We start from the raw sequence: 20578 nt of genomic DNA, 5'->3' as shown, positions 1-20578 counted from the left end.
CTTTCTACTAACTCTAATCATTTTTTTCTATTGCGTTAACGGACCCCCACTACTACTGGCATCTTCAGTAATCATTGTTTGTATGCGGTCATTGAAAATGATTTTTTGCTGTCGTTCTCTCGATATTGGCCGATTTATTTTTCACACCATCACTCTGGTGTAGGTTACAAATTCTAAATGAGACTGGCATCCATTTAATATAGTATAACTCTATAGGTACGTTTGGATCACAGTCACATACTTTAAAATCAGCGTCCCTGTATGCCATTTTAAATAAGGTACAAATCTTAAAAACTTTTTACGGTGTTTCTGGTAAGTGAATTTTTGAACAAATTTTCGGTAGGAAAACACATGGTGGGGTATTTTGCATCAATAAACAATCTCTTTTAATCGTTGCGACACAAACTTCTATCTAATGTGAATTGCTTGCTTTGAAAAGTGCCCAACTCTGGAAATAACCCCGGAAAAAACTGACTCGAACTCTCTGAAGAAACTCTCTCTGAAGGAGGTATGTCCTTGGCGCATGTAATTCAGACCGCAGAATGAAGCCCGTGGCCACAATATAAATGTGTTCGGACCTCTATTAGCACAATGCGAACATTTTGAATTTTAGAGTTGAGCGCGTTACAAAACATATAGGATTCCGTACCTATCTTTTAGATTCAATTTGTATGACTCGGAAAACCTATATATTTGAAGGAAAAAAAAGGAAAAAACCTGAATTTTCAGTTTCTTTTGAGTTGGGCAGTTTTCTAAGCCAGACATTCAAGTATGATCGAGGTTTTGAGATCCCTCGCCTCAACCTGATCGTAACGATCTCGATCCAAAACATGTCTCGTGTACTCGTGTCCCGAAATTGAACCGAACCCCCCTTTGCGCGTTGTTTCTCCAGTTCCAGCCGCCGAAACTGATAAGGAGCCAGTCATAAGAAGCATGCTCGTCATAGCTGAAATTCATCATTCATCGAGTCACACTCTCAACTTGGTCATTTTCGACGCCTTTTTCTCAACGAAAGTGAACTTTACCGTCCTCTAATCTTCCGATATATTTGCCCCTGCGTTCGTCGTTCCGCGTAATCAGTGCGCTCTGTTCAAACAGCCCAAGCCGGAGATACGTTCGTTCATGATCGGCAGTGATGTGTTCTCGTTTTTCGTGGTGCGCGCGGCCCGCTCTGTGAACTCCATCATCGACTACTGTGCCCGCAAAATGAACCTGCCCGGCGACCCCCGCCCCATAGAACCCCCTCCGGCATCCCCGGAGACGCAACCCCCAAAACCCGAGTCCCCTGAATCCTCGAAACGCGCACCTGAAAAATCCGGATGCATCCGTCTCCGAATCGTCCCATTCTCCGGAATCCGAGTCCGAGTCCCATTCGAATCCGGAAAATTCCGGACTACCCTCGAGCTCCGGCTCGGAAACTCCGGAAAAACGCGAAGATCCGGAACCGAAGGAGAATCCTGCCCCGCTTCGGTCGCTGTTGGAGGACACGGAAATCAAGATTCCGGACTTTTTGAAGAACTGGAAGCCCGGCTCCTCGGAGTCGCCGGAATCCCTGAACTGGGATTCCGGATGTCCCGGCTCCCCCTCGACGTCCGGGAACCGGAAGTCGGATTTCTCGACGCGGAAATCGGATTTCTCGACGCCGAAATCGAAGGTCTTCGGTCCGGCGGATCTGTCGGGGCTGCTGGCGGCGCCCAAGAGGCGCGGCTTCGGGGCGTGCGTCCACTCCGAGTCCTTCTCGCACCCGAGTCGCGAGGCCCCCAGCGCTGCGGAGTTTTTCGCCCGGAACCGGGAAATCCGGAAAATCTGCGGTTCGCACCGGAGCTTGTCCCGCGGGCGGAGCAGGCGCTGCGCGGGGTCGCACTCGTTCTCTCACGCGCAGGCGCAGGCGGAGGGGCGCTCGCACTGCGCTCGCTCCCTCTACGAGCCGACCTACGCGCCCCCCGCCCCCCCCGCGCCGGGCAATTGTGCCTACGTTGTTCCGGTCGTTCAGAACCTTTACTACTTCCCCGTCGCCAGGTAAGAATCCGTCACGCAGTTGTCACTTTGTGAGATCCCTTCCATTTTCTGTCCACTCTTTCAGCCATGTTCCGCTACGCCTCATACGATAACTTCATCTGGTAATGGAATCCTCCGATTTTTTTCATTTTTTCTGATTGTTGTGATTTTTCACCAGGGGCTTCAAAAGTTGGTTTGACATCTTTGAGCGTTATCTCTGTCCGAAATTTCTACGGGACACTTAAAACTTAATGAAAGTATGAGATCTATAAGAAATCGGAAACGAAGCGGCTTATCCAGAATGATGAGAAAGAAACTGAATCCAAAACATGAAATTTCCGTTCAAAACTTCATTTTACAGGGAATTTATCAGTTAGAAAATGTATGATTCATCATAGGATCATAATATTTACAGAGGTGATACCTATTTCTCGAGTGCAGCATTCAATTTCGCTATTGGGCGCAAAAGCCACTCACACGCGTATATGCCATCATTGCTGGGGCCGCCTCAATTGCGAATCAAATCCTGTAAAAAATTGGAAGAAAATTTTAAGTAAAATCTGGAGGCCTACACAGAATCCTTTTTCAGCACAGTAGGACAGCATACAGCAATGCATAATTGTAAGAACCAACCGACATCTGAACACCTTGTTTCCCAGAACTATTTGGTACTTTTCACCAAATGACAGCCCACTAAAGTCACCATTATTTTAAACCTTTTGAACATGTTCTGTCGTTGGTAACCGGTTTTTAATCTGAATACTTGCAGTTACAAACGTTTTAAATTGAAATTATTTTTTCTTTGTTACAGGTGAGTCCAGTAAAATCAATGTGTTCTCTAAACCCTCTTTTGCATGTTGAGGAGGCGAGTAATTTCTTCAAGTAAGCGTTGTTTTGTAGTTAACTTTTATTGTTGTTTAAATAAAATAAGAAACTTTCGAATAACTAATAAACAATTCCGCTGGGACTTCAATTAAACGTTAGCATACTTTCTGATGCTTCCGCGCTTTGTTCCTATTCCAATCTCAGAATTCATCGCAAGATAGTGACCTAGACACTATATTAGACGTATTTCTGCCAAACGGAACTAAGTGCATTGAGACATGAGCCCTGAGACTCATAAGAATATATGCACAACAGGGCTCACGTCATAATGCACATAGTTCCGTTTGATATAAATACGTCCTATTAAGGAGTCCGAGCAGCGAGCTTAGATCGAAAATTTCGCTCAACCCTAAATGGAGTTTTTGTGCGAGAGTAGAATTCACAATTTTACCGACCATTACTGTTGTAAATTTCGCTACATATCGACGGTGAAACTACCAAACCACGTATCTCGTTTGCGGTGTTTAAAAATCTACGCTCACATTTTATTTTTTTGAAGTAGACCAAATCAATATCATTCCTTGAAATTTTCACGGAATTTTCTCCGCACAAAGAGGAAAAATCACAGAAATTTTCAAGACTGGATTTTAAGTAGTTTTTCATTTAAAAAATAAAGTATGACAGGAAGTCTGCGACGTCGCAAACCGAGATACGTGGTTTGGTAGTTTCACCGTCGATATACGAATGAGTCTCCGCGAGCAGCAGGAATTTTGGATTCAGCTATTCATTTCTTAATTGAAAGAAACACTATGTTGCCATCGGTTTCCTTCAAACTCCATAAACCGCCTGAATTAAAAAGGAATAAAAGAAGAAGTTAAAATGTAGGGATGTAATGGAATAGCAAACTTATTCTGTGAGGAAGCTCACCTCTATCTAGTCAAACTTTCCATGAAGCGATAAAACTGATTTACATAATATCTAAAGGTCTGTATGGGCGATCTAATTTCGAACCAAATCCGCTTAAAGTATACAATTTGGTGACTGTCGGTCACCATGCAACATTCTTCTTCGATCAAACTGGAACGAACTGTCTAATTTTGATCAAAATGGAGTGCCATTCATCACGAAACATTTCTGACAAGTTTTCATTTGAAAATAAATTTAATGTCAAATCAACACACTTAAAAATTTCCGTGTTTGATGCCACTTCGTATTACTTTTTTGTGTCAGGTCAACCTAAAAGGCTTGGTTGCTAAACACAATTTTGTGTCAAATCGACTTAAACCTTCGACTACTCTGAGACATCGGATCATGTAAGAAAGTGTCCTGCCTAACTTACGCTAGAGGTCGCGACATGCGAGTGGCTATACTGCCTTGCTGAGGAAAAACACCGTATGAGCCATTAGGCGTTGTCACATTTCCTTCGATAAAACACAAATTTTCCGGTAAACTTGTGAATATTTTCCTTCCAATTTTTCAGACAATTTTGTTCGCTATGTCAGCTAGAGTTACTGAAACATTTCAAGGAAAAATATCCATAACTTCCCTCGAAAATGAACATTTTATGGAAGAAAATTTGGCAACTCTTGAATGTCCATACGGCGTTCTTCCTAGCACGGCAGTATAGCGTTCTGGATTTTCACCGATGTGATTCCAGATCCGATCCTGGAGTTGACGACTAATTTCTAAGGAGGTCGCAGATTTTCAACCCAAAGATTTTGGTCGATTTGACTCAGGGAAAATTGACACACACACGAAAATCCATCGACAGCTTGTGTTACCTCGTGTCTTACTTCCTATAATAACACAAGATTTCGGTTACTTTTTCTTACTGCGTAAATCAGGGTTGCCACCGTCAGGGAAAACTGGGAAATGTCAAGGACATTTAAATAAGTCGGGGAAAATGACGAAAATGTTAGGGAACATTTGTTTAAATTACCTTCATTTGCTTTCTAGAATGGGTTTGAGGTTTCGAACAACAAATTTTGCCTGTAACTATTTTCAATTATGCCTTCTTAACCATCCGTCACGCATCTTCAACTGAGGAGCTTTCCAGAAAAAGGGCGTATAGCAAAAATAGCGTTTGAGAAAAATGCATTTCAAGTTTCCATCATTAATTTCCGGCCACTGATGGTACCTTTCATCGCCGATTTCAACGAAGTCAACGAAAGTCACTGTCAGTGGCCATAGAGTAATGATAGAAATTTTAAATGCATTTCTCTCAAACGCAATTTTTTGCTATGTGCCCTTTTTCCGGAAAGCTCCTCAATTGTCAGAGAATTTCGCCAAATGTGTCAGGGAAATGAAGGGAAATGCGAGGGAATTTCAAATTCTGAATTCTGTGGCAACCCTGGTAAATTTCGATTTTCTTTTTGTAAATTGTCTGACTTTTTATGGCGCCCAGTCTGGCAAGGAAATGCAAAACGGAGAACCACCTTGCGTCGGATCGGTCGGGTTGGCCGCGGTCCGGCCGGTGACGGCGAGTCTGGGCCGGTCGCGCCGCGCCGCGGTCGGCAGCGGAAGCATCGTAAACTTGTGTCAACCTCAACCGGTCATCGTCCATCGTCCATCGTCCATCGTCCATCGTCCATCGTCCATCCTCCGCGAACCATCCTCAGCTTTCGGGTTCCACCGCTTTCCAGCGCCGGCTGCCGCACAGTGCATCCAGTCAATCGGCGAGGTTGGACAAAATTTGGAAACTTTAAACGCTTATATCTCCGTTCATACAAACATTTGACGTTCTTAAAGTGGTTCCATTGGTTTTCTCGTGAAATTTCCTTCAAGAATCACCCCTTTAAGTTGAAAGTGTGACGAAATAAACGTCAAAATTTGCAGTTTCAGTCAAAAAATTAATGTGCGACCTCTCTAATTGACTCGATCCATTGTGCGGCGCCGCCGACTCAAGATCAGGCTCGTAAAGCAGCGACGATCCACCTCAACTTGCTTCACGACGAGACGCCATCCAGCCATCAATCTTTCCTCCTTGTAAAAGCCATCTCGCTTCATCCGAGTTTTCGGTGCCCAAGCCTCAGCTTGTCTGCCGTGCTACGGAAAAACCCCTTATGAACCATCTGTCCTTGCCAAATTTCCGTTGATGAAATGCGAATTTTCTGGTAAATTTATGAATATTTGTCTCTCAATGGGCCTGTTGCAAACTTTTGCTAGAGCAAAAATAAGAGTTGTTTCTTGTAGATAATGCCTCAAAAATCACGATGAGCGCATCGGCAAAGTCTGAAATGCACTCATAACTTCACAATCTGCGTAAGAAATTTGCGTTTTTTTAAGCTTCCCGCTTCAAAAACGATACTACGGCGTAGGTGAACATTTTGTTAGAGGAGTCGCTCCATCGTCGGCGATATTCATCATGGCCGACACTTGCGCGCAGTTTTGCGCGTAATTCGAGGAGAGTTCAAGGTCAATCAATGCGGGCGTGGAAAACATGAACGTTAAAACACGCCGATTGTTATCTGGTCTAATCCAGTTCAGGTATTATCTCGTCCCATCACACGTGTTTTGGCGGATTGGCGTCGGCCATGATGAGTATTGCCGACGATGGAACGACTCCTCTTACAAAATGTTCACCTGTGCCGTAGTATCGCTTTTGAAGCGGGAAGCTCAAAAAACCGCAAATTTCTTACGCAGACTGTGAAGTTATGAGTGCATTTCAGACTTTGCCGATGCGCTCATCGTGATTTTTGAGGCATTATCTATAAGAAACAACTCTTAGTTTTGCTCTAGCAAAAGTTTGCAACAGGCCCATTATTCATATGGATTGCATTTGTTGATGGGTTGGCCTAGTAACGTAGTTGGCTGTAGGTGCTAGACACGAAGCCATAAAATCAGGACGGGGAAAAAAATTTTAATATTTTACATTCTATTCCATCTGAGTAATGGAAAACTGTACGTTCCGTTCTGTGGTCCGTCGTATCGGAGGGAACGAGACTTGATGACACTTTCTCAGAGCTAGCGAGTTTCACCGGTTTTTTCTCTGGTTCGTGATGAAAGCTCATCTGGACAAATGCGGCAACGTTCATCTTCCGGACCATGTTCATATTGCAAATAAAAAGGCGCGAGTTATGGGGAGAAATGATGCGCGCGCGGAACATAATTTCGCCAAAATTTAATTAAAACGCCTGTCACTGGATAGATTCCGTTATTAATAACTGCCTGTTAAAAGTCTTAGCAGGATAGATTATGGCATCAATCTGTTCTCTTTTAATTTGGGGGCCCATTCAGAAAAAATCGGACGTAATCAAACCAAAACGAATTATCTCCGTTTTGACATGGGCCCTGTCATGCATGTATCCTTACGGATCTCAAGGCTCATGTTAAAACTCAAGCGCGGGTGTAGCCAGGATCGAATCTGGATCGTGTTGATGCTAGTTTAATCAGTGGCGAGGCGTGAATGATCGATTATCGATTTTTATCCATTTTAAGTTATGGTAAAGAATCGATTATTAAGGTGTTCGCTGCGAACTCCCTATTTATCGATCCTTTCCCATAGGCTTACATTGCAAATCAATCGATGTATCGCAAAGCACGCCAAACCACTGAGTTTAATGCGATACTCTATACACTTGCAAGTCACAGAGAAACAAGAGCTCAGCAGGACTTTTTCTTTTTGCTGAGATGTCTAACAGTAACCTACGGTTTCGGTAGATCTTACCAAAAATTGTGTCGATCAACCCAATCCTTTAATTTGATTGGTGCGGCCGAAAAAAAAGATAACTCTCAGTAACCGGATGACTCAGGACTCATGATTCAATCAGATTTAAGCTTAAATCTGATTGAATCAAGAGTATTTTTTCTCGTCGAGTTTTTTAAGAGTCTGGACTCTAGATCCAATGTGTTTTTTTCCAGTGTAAGCGCAGTCCACATAACCCTTTACGGTCACATAGCTCTTTATAAGCAGAGATATGAATTCTGAGTGCATTCCATATTTTCTCATCCCAGAACGTGGATCACAATTAACCTCTTATAACTGATTTTGTCGAAGAAAGTGACTTAAGGTTCTCCTCTGAGTTCGAAATTTTATTATTAATCGCTGAAACCCCAAATTTGGGTGCGTCAATTGTTTCCGGCGGGTAACCTCACTCGGCGAGTTGAGCGGGTTCAGCCGACGCCAAATAAAAATACGGGGCTCGTTACGAAAAAACCAATAATTTATCATAGTAGCCCACGCTCCTCCGAAAAGCGGCCGCGCAACGCGCTAGCGCGCTCGAAATTTAGTACAAAAAAATAATAAAAAGTAAAAATGCTCTAATCTTGATCGGCAACTAAGACAATATGATCGGTAAATTAATGCAGGCATAGCCGTTTACGAAACAGGGTTGCCGGACGGAAAGAGTAAAACCTTTTATTTTTCTAGAATGATCGATAATATCGATATCGCCCCATTTGAAGCTGGGGTAAAGAATCGATTATTTAGGTGTTAGTTGGAAACACCCTGTTTATCGATCCTCTCCCCATACACTGGGAAAAAAAACACATCGGATCTAGAGTCCAGACTCTTAAAAACATCGACAAGAAAAAATACTCTTGATTCGATAAGATTTTTGCTTAAATCAAGAACCAAGCCTCTTAATTTGAGCGGATTTTCTTTTGATTTAAGCTTAAATCTTATCGAATCAAGAGTGTTTTTCTTAGTTTTTAATAAGAAAAATATATAATTACGTAGTAATTATAAATAAATACCAAAACAATTCTCGGTAGATGTCAAAGACTGACTGAAAACTTTTATTAACCTCTTATGAGAAAATATACATTTTATCAGCTGACACTGACATTGTTGTCAGATGAACATTCTCCCGAGGGAGCGAAAATTATTAAAATTTATATATGACTAATTAAAATTTATTGATAGATTCGTGGATATCCATTTTATATGTTAATTATGCAATTGCTGCTTTATGCATACAATGTCACTGTCTTAGGGGCGTCCCCTGCAGTTGAAATGTCACTGTCTTACGGGCGTCCCCTGCAGTTGAAATGTCACTGTCTTACGGGCGTCCCCTGCAGTTGAACAGTCCATTGTTTCAGAACTGATTTAGTCCCACAGAGATTCAAACGATCTCTGCATGGAATTATTATCCCACGGAGATCAAATAGATCACTGCATGGAATCATTAGCCCACGGAGATCAAATCGATCACTGCATGGAATTATTAGCCCATGGAGATCAAATCGATCACTGCATGGATTTATTAGCCCACGGAGATCAAATCGATCACTGCATGGAATTAGATTTTTATGAACTTCATTATCCACAAGAAATATTGCCTCATTAAAAACCTTAACCATATGAAAAACCATTGGATAAAAACATAGGCAAGGGAAAAAGAGTGCAATGTATGATTGAATTCTGATTTGTTTGATTTGAATAAGCATTGACAGAATGATTGTTGTCGCCTTCTCCGAAGTTTTCCGATGTTAATCTATTCTTTTCCGATAAGCTCTGTCAGTTTGTCTCAAGTTCATCTAGAGATTGTTTGAAGTTGATGATTGATTTTCACATTAGACTTCAAATGTCAATCATTTGATTTGGGTAATCGATCACAGGTGATGATTTTTTTTTTTTTTTTTTATTCTTTTTGAATAATCATTCCTGGCCAAATAAAATTGTTAAAGTATGTACAATATATGTATAGTATTGTATAAAATTGTAAATGTTAAAGTACTCTTTGCTCTGCTCGTTATTCTAGGCGGTCTAGAGATAAAGGAAGTTAAAGGAGGAGTTCTGTTTTTGTTCATTATTTTCTTCTTTTGCGTTTCTTTTCATCATCGTCTCTCATCTTTTTGTTAATTTGTATATCAACGGAGGGTGGTGGCGCTTATAGGTAATACAGCAAAGTAGGCGATGAGCATTCAGTCAGGGTTACATACAATATTACATGCATAGGATGTAGGATATACATAGGACAACACAAGATGGACAGGAGAACATAGGACGGACGGGACAGCAGAGGATATGGATAGGCTCGATTTAGTTCCTGCAGTATTTTTGCTCTCTGTTGATAGTATGCTGCCTGAAACAAGATGACAACAGAAACAGAAAAACGAACTATCTATTTTGCAAATTTATATTAACTTGAGATCATAATGATATGTCTGATAATATCAGATAATTTAATCCGTTTTGCTTCTACACCTAAAACACACCCGGGAATTTTAATACTTCTTGAACTTTACTCTGTGGCATATTCGATCAACAAGGATCTGCACTCTTATGTAAACCACTGAACTCAGACTCGTTAGTTACCACTTTTCTTTTATTTCCTTATTTCAGCAGTATTTATTAGTCTTCCACAGTCTTTCAGCTCAAAATGTAATCTTTAAATATCTCTTTAAATGTCTTTACTTTTTCTCACAACGAATTTCTCAAGTCTTTTGTCTCTATTCAAGAGGATTATTAAAAGTATAAATACATCATACATTTTGGATGATTTCCTTCCGCACTAAAAGAAAATTCCAAATTTTTGGAAATTCAATTTCCAATTAGAGCGCTATTAAATCGATTTTCATGTATGCCATAATAATTTACTGAGGAATTATTAATTTTGCATTATTTTCCCATGAGTTAAAATAGTTTATAATAATTAATCTGCAACGATGATAAATTAGAATTAGTTAAATCCATATATGTTAAACTTGCTTCATTTCTCCATTATGCTCGATTTTAAAACTCATACAATCAGTCTCTGATCATAACCTCATTAACATCTTCTGCTCACTTAGGTCATACTTTTTCTTCTCATTCAGATTTATACTCTTTTTTCGCATTTAGGTTATTTCTTCTTACTCAAATGTATACTTTTTTCTTTTTCTCACGCAGGTTGTAAATTGGAGTCAAGCTTTCTTTTTGAGACGACTGTCTTTCGACGTTGTTGCCTACATACCTGCTTCGTTAGGTCTTTATTGCCTAAATGCACTTCCGCTTAGATAGGCTTGGATGTGATTTTGTAGCAAATGTTGCAACTTACTTGGCACCAATGCCAACCTACAACATGCCTGTTGAACATAGTTCAACAACACTTAAATCGTACGATGATTTGACTATAAACTTATTTACTTCATACTATGTCATAATTCTCTTCGGTGGGCTTTAGGTGTTCGATGAAGTCCGGCTTGCCCTCTTAATACACGTTTGAGATGATAGGATTTCGCAATTGTTGAAAAATGGCTTGAAGCTCTGCCATACTCTTCATATCCCCCAGAAAAGCCTCTAGAGTTTTTTTTAATTTGGTTTTTTGATTGTTGTTAGAAGCATCATTTTTGTATTTTTGTCAGTTTCTTCTCTCTTTTCTTCCATTAGTGTCCTTAGACTTTAATCATTGTTTGGTAGAATCTTGTTTCAAATTCACTCAACTCATTTGGATTTACATCTGGTTCGATCATTAGAAGTTCAAAATTTGCTTGGGAAAATTGGGTATAAAGATCTGCTTGGCTTCCTCATAACGAATTTTAAGTTCGTCAGGGCTACGACGTTCTCAAGGCTTGACAGCTGATAGTTAAGATGAAGTTTTGTTGCCATAAGGCTGGCTTTTTTCGCTTTTTGCATTGTTAGGCCGAATTACTGTCTGATATTTCCAAATTGAATCGTGGAAATCGGTCGATTACTGCACGATTTTCAATAACAGAGGTATGTGGAGATCAATCGATCACCGCACATACTTGGTATTGACACGGAGATCGAGCGATCACTGCATGTCTCAACCATAATATGATAATTATTTTTCAATTCGCCCGTATATTCCACTTTTGTGAACATTTTTAATTTTCGTTGACGTCTTCTAAATTGGGCAGATGAAGATCACGTCGGGGTCACCATGTTTTTCTTAGTTTTTAATAAGAAAAATATATAATTACGTAGTAATTATAAATAAATACCAAAACAATTCTCGGTAGATGTCAAAGACTGACTGAAAACTTTTATTAACCTCTTATGAGAAAATATACATTTTATCAGCTGACACTGACATTGTTGTCAGATGAACAAGAGTATTTTTTCTTGTCAATGCTTTCAAGAGTCTGGACTCTAGATCCAATGTGTTTTTTTTCCAGTGTAGGTTTAAGTGGCAGATCAATCGATGTATCGCAAAGTATGCCACGCCGCTTGCGCTGATTCGTTATTCAGACGCTCTGTCCTCGTGTAATTAATTTGTCAAGACCTGATGTAAAAAGGAATAAATAGGGAGAAAAAATTGAGGAATATAGTTAAGAGGGGCTGGAAGAGAGAGTAAAAGGGAAGAGAATGGAGAGCAAATAGAGGAAAATGAAGAGGAAATGGAAAAGAAAGAGAGATGTTCCAAGGTTGTAGCGAAGAAGATTATGAAAAGCCCGGGTAAACTGCAAGAAAGTTCACACAATGTTTTACGGAATTCAATCTAAAATGTCTGAGAGTTTCAAGGAAAAATGTGCATAAATTTTGTCAAAAATACATGTTTTATGGAAGGAAATTCGGCAACTGTCGAATGTTCATGCGGCGTTCTTCCTAAGCACGGCAGTATATTTGATCCAACCATACTTTCGACAGACTCAACCGTACCTCTGACTGGTGCACTTACTATATCTGGCGCCAAAACCAGCCAGTAGTATAGTTGAGATTTGTGATACTTTTTTTTTTTGCGCGCCCCTTCTTTTTTTGAAGCTTATTGTGGCTTAAGGCGCAGAGTTCCTCAACGGGGTTGCACCACTTCCTGCACAGCAGCCAAGGAAGGGGAGACCCTTATAACGTATAAAACTGAAGTTTGACAACCCGGCAGCATAAAATTTTCGGGCGCTATATGGCAGGCCCGCGAGGACTAATGGTTGACCGTTCAGATTCGACACTGACGTGGGAACAGACTGCGAAGAAAGTGAAATGATAATGAATTGATAAGATGAGAACGGCAGTATTTATTGAAGTTGCTTCGTTGCGATGGAGCTTTTATTTATTCGCTCTCCGTTTGCTCAACTAAAATATCTCAAGAGTAACATCTTTGTGGATACGCTCTTCTTCCACGAGACCGCTCAGCCGATCCTCAGACCGAGCACTCAGCACTTCTCATTGAAAATTTCACTGATTTGCCTTCTGATCTCGTGGAATAACCGAGAATATTTTCGACAAATATTGCACAGTGTATTCTTGTAAAAAATAGACATTTTGGAGTCAATTTTGCAACCTTGGAATTGAGTTACGTTTCCTCGTCCGGGAAATAATGCAGTTGTGACAGTCAAGTAGTGTGCATGTTCCACGAAGATTAAAAATCAGAACTTATACTCATATCGTAAGAAAGGAGAGGGGAGAGCTTGTTCCTTGCTCTGAGATGCGCGGTTCTCCACCAAAGCAGATATTCGCAAAATGTTGAAAAAAAACGTTTAAAGAGGAATTTTGGTAGAATCGCTTGGCGGCAAGGTGCATCCAATCTTTAATAATAGTATTCCGTCGAAAACTCAATTTCTGAACACTTAGCGGTTACGCCCTTTTTCAAATAATCCGGGCCGTTTAATTATCAAGAAGCAAATCAAGAACATGCCTACGTTTCAAGTTAGAATGTTACTTAGTTCCATGTCCCCACCCCTCAAAAAAAAATAAAATAAAACCAGGAGGGGAAATTAAGTGACGTGTGATGCTAAAAATATTAAATGTGAAAATGTACTTGATCTCTGGCAGAAATTGTCAAAGTAACTGAAGAAACTATTATCGCAAACTAATTATGGGTCTCTTTTTCGTATTGCGTGGTTCCAGCGTTTTGTAGTTCACTTAGAGGCCCTGTACTGGAATGAGCCACTGGCAAGTCGAGCTGCTTTTAACCTTAAACTGGATTCCTAGAGACGTTGTAATTGTCATTTTATCAGCAAATCAACCCGTTCACGTCTCGATAAACTTCGTGATGTGTGCAGCCACAGGAGGCGCAACTCCAGCCACGCACAACCGCGACAAAACTGCATCAATCGTTCATACTGATTGTGAGAGGAAGAACGACGTATGCGCCTTTGGATGCCTTCGTCCCAACACGTAGTTTCCAGGAAACTCGTGAATATTTTTCTCCCAGTTCTCAAGATAATGTTTTTCGCACTTTCTTCGAAAGTCCATTAAAATTCCAATAAATAATATGTAAAGTTTTCTTGAAAATGATCACTTTACCGGGAAAATTCGGCAATCTTCTAGCGTTTTCTCTCAAGCCTCTGTCGCACTATCAAAATATCCTATCAAAATGTCAAGGTCAAGTGCTGTGATTGGTCGAAGTCATCGAATAAGCCAATCACAATACCGGACCTTGATATTTTGTCGGCTGGTTTTGTTAGTGTGACCCAGGCTTTTGCTGCCGTGCTAAGGAAGAACGCCGTATGAACATTCGAGAGTTGCAAAATTTCCTTCGATAAAATGTTTATTTTTGAAGAAAACTATGGATATTTTTCTTTGCAATTTTCAGAGCATTTAGGTGGAATTGCGAACAAAATTATCTAAAAAATTGGAAGGAAAATTTTCATCAGCTTATCAGAAAATTCGTGTTTTATCAAAGGAAATTTGGCAACGTTTGAAGATTAATACGGTGTTTTTTCTGAGGACGACAGTATGCCAGTCAGCGTAGATCGAGCGATAGCCAATAACTGTCGATAAGTCTCCGGTGACGGTGCGTATGCATAAGTGTGCATAATCCCGGAGCGCATAACATGCATAATATAATGAGCGGAGCCAAACTCCGATTCCGAGCTAATTAATCTTGGGCTTGTCGAACAAAATATTTCACGCGGGGATTTCAACGGGTCCGATCGATACGGAACAGTTGGCAGAATCCCCGGTTAGTGTTCCTAATGAGACGCCGCGCCGTCAACCACCGATTACGAGCACGACTGGCTTCGCGGGGCCAATGTTACTTTCGAAACGCGAGGCAAGGCTGCGTTTCTGTCAAGCCAACTGAAAAACTCAGGGACGCTCTGCGCCTGCGAGCCACTCACCTACACACGTCAGAAAAAAAATGTGAGGAAAACATGAGTCCCTCCATGGACGGTGGCACGCTAAAGACACAGGACCAGCGGGCTGATTATTGACATTGATAGACAAAACTATAGACAAAGGAGACAAAAGAGATATGGAGAGATCCTATTGGTGCACTGGAAAAAAAACAGATTGGATCTAGAGTCCAAGACTCCTAAAAACATCGACAAGAAAAAATACTCTTGATTCAATCAGATTTAAACTTAAATCAAGAACCAAGCATCTTAATTTGAGCGGATTTCCTTTTAAGCTTAATTCTGATTGAATCAAGAGTCCTTTTTCTTGTCAATGTTTTCGAGAGTCTGGACTCTAGATCCAATGTGTTTTTTTTTTTCCAGTGTGGAAGCGAGTGGTTGCAATGGACTAAGGAGGTAGGTAATAGACTAACTAACGGCAACCCGCGAGAGACCCGGCAGTTAGTCTATCATTTTCTCCCTTTGTCTTTAGGAACCACCCATTTTAACCATAGGATCGCTCCAAACTCCCTTTGTCTTCTTTGTCTATAGCTTTGTCCATCAATTTCAATAATCAGTGGCTGAATTTCTGGCACAACTTTCAGACTTTTTTCTCAGCTGTAGCGCGTGTTAGCTCGTCATTTATGAGAGTTTCGCGTGATTTAGCTTATCCTATTTCAATCAGGGAGTAACACTTCAGTTTTACAGTGTCCAGTATGGTCGTCCACTGATGAAATCGGAAGAGGAGTCTGACAGATGATTCCGATGAAGTTGCCGTAGTGGTCAGTCATCATTGTTCAGAGGTAGATTTTCCTTGTGTCTGTAATGTGAAAGGAAAACACAGAGTGAATATCTAGCCTGAGCTGCCTGCACAGGAAACTTGGAGACTTAAGTGACCTTAGCCCTTCTGCGCTCCAATTTGGTCAGTGGTCCAATTTGGCTCTTCTTCGAGAGTCTGCGTTGGTGCATGCAGCCAGGCGATGAGTCAGTGCACTAGAGTTGCCACATCCTCAAGTGTTTTTATGTTTACTTTCAACCGATGTAATACGACTTATTCGTGATGATTTATTGCAAATTTATGTTGAAAATTAATGCCACATGGAGAAAAACGTCGTGCATGGACTCAGAAGCTCAGGTAATTTGGATCTAGGAAGATTTCAGATCTCACATCCAAAATCTTGGGGTCCAGTCGCCGAAGTTCGAGTCACATATCTGAAATACTTCCGTAGCCGCCGCAGAAGTTTCAACTGAAGTACCGAAGCTCTTTAGAATTTCTTGTATTTAGCAAATGGGTGGTTTTTATACGAGGATTAAAAATTAACAAGTGGTACGAAATATAACAAAATAATATGAAGTATGCAAAACGATAATCCGGGTATCGGAACTTGGCTGTTTTTGAAAACGCCTTCAAATGCGGCGTGATACCTCACGCATTCCGGAGAGTTCAAATAGTCGTATCATTGCGCCGTAAGAATGTGGCGGAAGATTACAATTGAAGTAGCCTTCATGCACGCTGGCCTTTTCTATTTCCTTTGAAATTTTTGCAGTGGTGAATGCATAGCTGAATTGCGCTCCAGCTAGAATTGTATTTGGCAAATGGGTGGTTTTTATACGAGGATTAAGAATGAACAAGTGGTTAGAAATGAAAACAAAATCATATGAACCATGCAAAACGATAATCCGGGTATCGGAACTTGGCTGTTTTTGAAAACGCCTTCAAATGCGGCGTGATACCTCACGCATTCCGGAGAGTTCAAATAGTCGTATCATTGCGCCGTAAGAATGTGACGGAAGATTACAATTGAAGTAGCCTTCATGCACGCTGGCCTTTTCTATTTCCTTTGAAATTTTTGCAGTGGTGAATGCATAGCTGAATTGCGCTCCAGCTAGAATTGTATTTGGCAAATGGGTGGTTTTTATACGAGGATTAAGAATGAACAAGTGGTTAGAAATGAAAACAAAATAATATGAACTATGCAAAACGATAATCCGGGTATCGGAACTTGGCTGTTTTTGAAAACGCCTTCAAATGCGGCGTGATACCTCACGCATTCCGGAGAGTTCAAATAGTCGTATCATTGCGCCGTAAGAATGTGACGGAAGATTACAATTGAAGTAGCCTTCATGCACGCTGGCCTTTTCTATTTCCTTTGAAATTTTTGCAGTGGTGAATGCATAGCTGAATTGCGCTCCAGCTAGAATTGTATTTGGCAAATGGGTGGTTTTTATACGAGGATTAAGAATGAACAAGTGGTTAGAAATGAAAACAAAATAATATGAACCATGCAAAACGATAATCCGGGTATCGGAACTTGGCTGTTTTTGAAAACGCCTTCAAATGCGGCGTGATACCTCACGCATTCCGGAGAGTTCAAATAGTCGTATCATTGCGCCGTAAGAATGTGACGGCAGATTACAATTGAAGTAGCCTTCATGCACGCTGGCCTTTTCTATTTCCTTTGAAATTTTTGCAGTGGTGAATGCATAGCTGAATTGCGCTCCAGCTAGAATTGTATTTGGCAAATGGGTGGTTTTTATACGAGGATTAAAAATTAACAAGTGGTACGAAATATAACAAAATAATATGAAGTATGCAAAACGATAATCCGGGTATCGGAACTTGGCTGTTTTTGAAAACGCCTTCAAATGCGGCGTGATACCTCACGCATTCCGGAGAGTTCAAATAGTCGTATCATTGCGCCGTAAGAATGTGGCGGAAGATTACAATTGAAGTAGCCTTCATGCACGCTGGCCTTTTCTATTTCCTTTGAAATTTTTGCAGTGGTGAATGCATAGCTGAATTGCGCTCCAGCTAGAATTGTATTTGGCAAATGGGTGGTTTTTATACGAGGATTAAGAATGAACAAGTGGTTAGAAATGAAAACAAAATCATATGAACCATGCAAAACGATAATCCGGGTATCGGAACTTGGCTGTTTTTGAAAACGCCTTCAAATGCGGCGTGATACCTCACGCATTCCGGAGAGTTCAAATAGTTGTATCACTGCGCCGTAAGAATGTGACGGAAGATTACAATTGAAATAGCCTTCATGCTCGCTGGCCTTTTCGATTTCCGTTCACATTCTTGCAGTGGTGAATGCACAAGGATGCCATTATTCAGGGTTCATTCTACTTTTTATAATGTTTCAGTGTTTCAGTTTCTTACCTGAATTATTTATTGCAATCCATTTTGCCTTTAACAGGACGCCGGCTGAGTAGCAGTGCAACATTAAGGCAGTTTGCGTGTCTAAAAATCACTTGCAAAAACTTATCGTTTCCTTCACGAAGAAACGTAACGGTGTCTCAATGTCGCCAAAGTTCCCCGCGCAAATTGCACCTTAACCATGAAGAAGTGGAGGATTACAGGAGAATTTTCGGAATTTTCTAATTGAAAATTCCACCGATTTTTCTTCTGAGCTCGTAAAAAAATTAAAAGAATGTGAAAAAAATTTGCGCAGGTAAAAAATTGAATTGTTCGAGTCAATTTTGCAACATCGGAATGAAGTTACGTTCCTTCGCACGGGAAACAACAGTATGCACCTCGGAATTGGACTGCATTTTGCAATTTGGAACTATAAATTCTGGCTCATCTGAAAAAACACTTATGTGCTTAGGGAAAGTAATGGCACATACGTTGTTTTTGAACCGGGCCAGAATGGGCCTGTTGCATGCAAGAGATACAGCCGCGCGAATAGACTTTTTAGAGGTTAAATGATACGAAAATTACGATGGTCACATTAAAAAAGTCTGAAATACACTCCTTACTGCGCAATTTGCGTTGTTAGGAACGCGCTTTTTCAAATTTCCCGCGTTTGGGGGCAGTTTTCTAATCACCGGAAACGAGCAAACGGCGGGCTCGAAGATTTCCGGAAGATGCCGAGTCGTTGTTGTTGTTGTTATTTTTTCCTTCAGTTTGTTTACAAACCCAACGTGATCTCTTATAGTGGTCCATATACGCTTTATGCGGTAACCAAATCGATCAACTTTTAAATATCCAACGCAATCCTTCTACATTTCCTTTCACAATATCACGAGCTCCGATTTTTAGGTTATGTTGTCAGTTTTAGTTGACCGGAAATAGCCGCGAGTTGCCGTTAATTGTTTCCGTAAGAAAACTGCCCCCAGACGCGGGAAATTTGAAAAAGCGCGTTCCTAACAACGCAAATTGCACAGTTAGGAGTGTATTTCAGACTTTTTTAATGTGACCATCGTAATTTTCGTGTCATTTAACCTCTAAAAAGTCTATTCGCACGGCTGTATCTCTTGCATGCAACAGGCCCATTTATAGTTCCTAATGGACCACTAGACAAGGTACGAATTTCAGCATTCTAATACATTTTTCGTAATCAAAATTTCACGCAGAACACGATGCGCACAACTAAAATTACCGAAATCGACTCCTTACGAAGATATTTAATGATTCTTGATGCGTGAACAACACATTTTGGAACAACACATGGTGGGAAATGAACATTGCTCGATTGAGAAGATTGCTGAAACCGTTGTAGTGCGCGATTTGACTCACGTAGAGCTTCGAGTTTCTTGTGAGCGGGCAGTTCAAATTCCTTGTAACCAATGTGAAATAAAAACATTAATTCCTTCGTTAGGAGTTGGTTTCAGTCATTTTTGTTGCGCGAATCGTGTTCTGCGTGGAATTTTGGTTTAGAAACATGTATTAGAATCCTTTAATTCGTACCTTGTCTAGTGGTCCATTGCAAAATGTAGTCCAATTAATCAGTCATCATAAGGCGGACTTTATTTGATTTCATGCTCAACAAGTTGCTCATCGATCACCATTAGACGGAAAATACTGCCGTGCTGAGAAAAAACGCCGTAAAAGCCTTCAGACGTTGCCAAGTTTCCTCCGATAAAAACCAAAATTACTGAGGAAATTGTGAATATTATTTTCCAAAATGTTCTGACAATTTTGTACGCAATTTAATGTATAATTTCTGAAAATTTCAAGGAAAAATATGCATGAGTGTTGTCGAAAATACATGTGTTATCAAGGGAAATGTGGCAACTCTCGAATGTTCATACGCAGGGCCGGATTTACCTACTTGCCGCCCATGGGCCGCCTGTATTTTGCCGCCTCCTTCTCATTCGTTTTGAAACATCAATAAAAACCATCGAGTAAACGTGCCGGGGGGGCAGGGGTGCATAAGCGCGTTTACTCGAATTGGACACATTTTTGAGAAAGCCCTGTCAACACTATTAGCAACAGATCATGGAACTTTGCGCGAAAGTTAAGTTCCGTAAAACTATCTTTGTGTGGTCAAGGCCTTCCATTTATCAGAAATGAACGAACAAATTATGAACAATTTAACATTAATGTGGTTTAATGATTTTAACTTCCACCTCCGCGCCGCGCAGACCACACTGTGTTCGGCGCAATGCGTGAAGTATTCATACAGTCTTGTAGGCGCTAATATGTGTTACATGCCGACCGCCGCGCCTAGGGCTTCTCCTTCCGTCTCAAGTCCTCGTCATTTTTGCTCGCTGCGCCGCGCGTCGTTCCAGGCCAAATTGCGTGTTTGGTTTCTCTCTTAACTCGACTAATCAAAGGTGCTGTCTCTTGTATCACCGAAACACGACAAAATTGGAAAATACTATACTCTCAGGAAATGAGAGATTTTGTATCCTTTTCTCGTTTGTAATTTCTTTTGCCGAATCCGATTTTGTTTATACCTAAATTTAAAAACATTGCAAAATTTGCCGTCATAGGCCGCGGCCCATGTGGCCACCCCCTAAATCCGGCCCTGTTCATACGGCGTTCTTCCTTAGCACGGCAGAATAGCGTTGATCTCCGAACGTAACGTTT

At 40.8% G+C, this 20578-nt stretch overlaps 2 protein-coding genes across 10 annotated transcripts in view; both read left to right on the top strand.

Annotated features, from left to right (window-relative positions):
* Positions 1-20578, top strand: part of pyd (zonula occludens-like protein polychaetoid) — a 321021-nt gene that overhangs the window by 34355 nt on the left and 266088 nt on the right. The gene's annotated exons all lie outside the window — the stretch shown is intronic.
* LOC140223932 (uncharacterized) overlaps positions 1-20578 on the top strand; it is an 84759-nt gene that overhangs the window by 2515 nt on the left and 61666 nt on the right. The window contains exon 2 of the mRNA XM_072296458.1: positions 1238-2019. Coding sequence (XP_072152559.1) covers positions 1238-2019 — 782 coding nt within the window. The remainder of the gene's footprint in view (positions 1-1237; positions 2020-20578) is intronic.

The sequence above is a fragment of the Bemisia tabaci genome, chromosome 2 (genome assembly GCF_918797505.1).
Source record: "Bemisia tabaci chromosome 2, PGI_BMITA_v3".
NCBI lineage: Eukaryota > Metazoa > Arthropoda > Insecta > Hemiptera > Aleyrodidae > Bemisia > Bemisia tabaci.
Note: the sequence above shows the minus strand (reverse complement) of the source record. Positions and strands in the feature narration are given on the sequence as shown.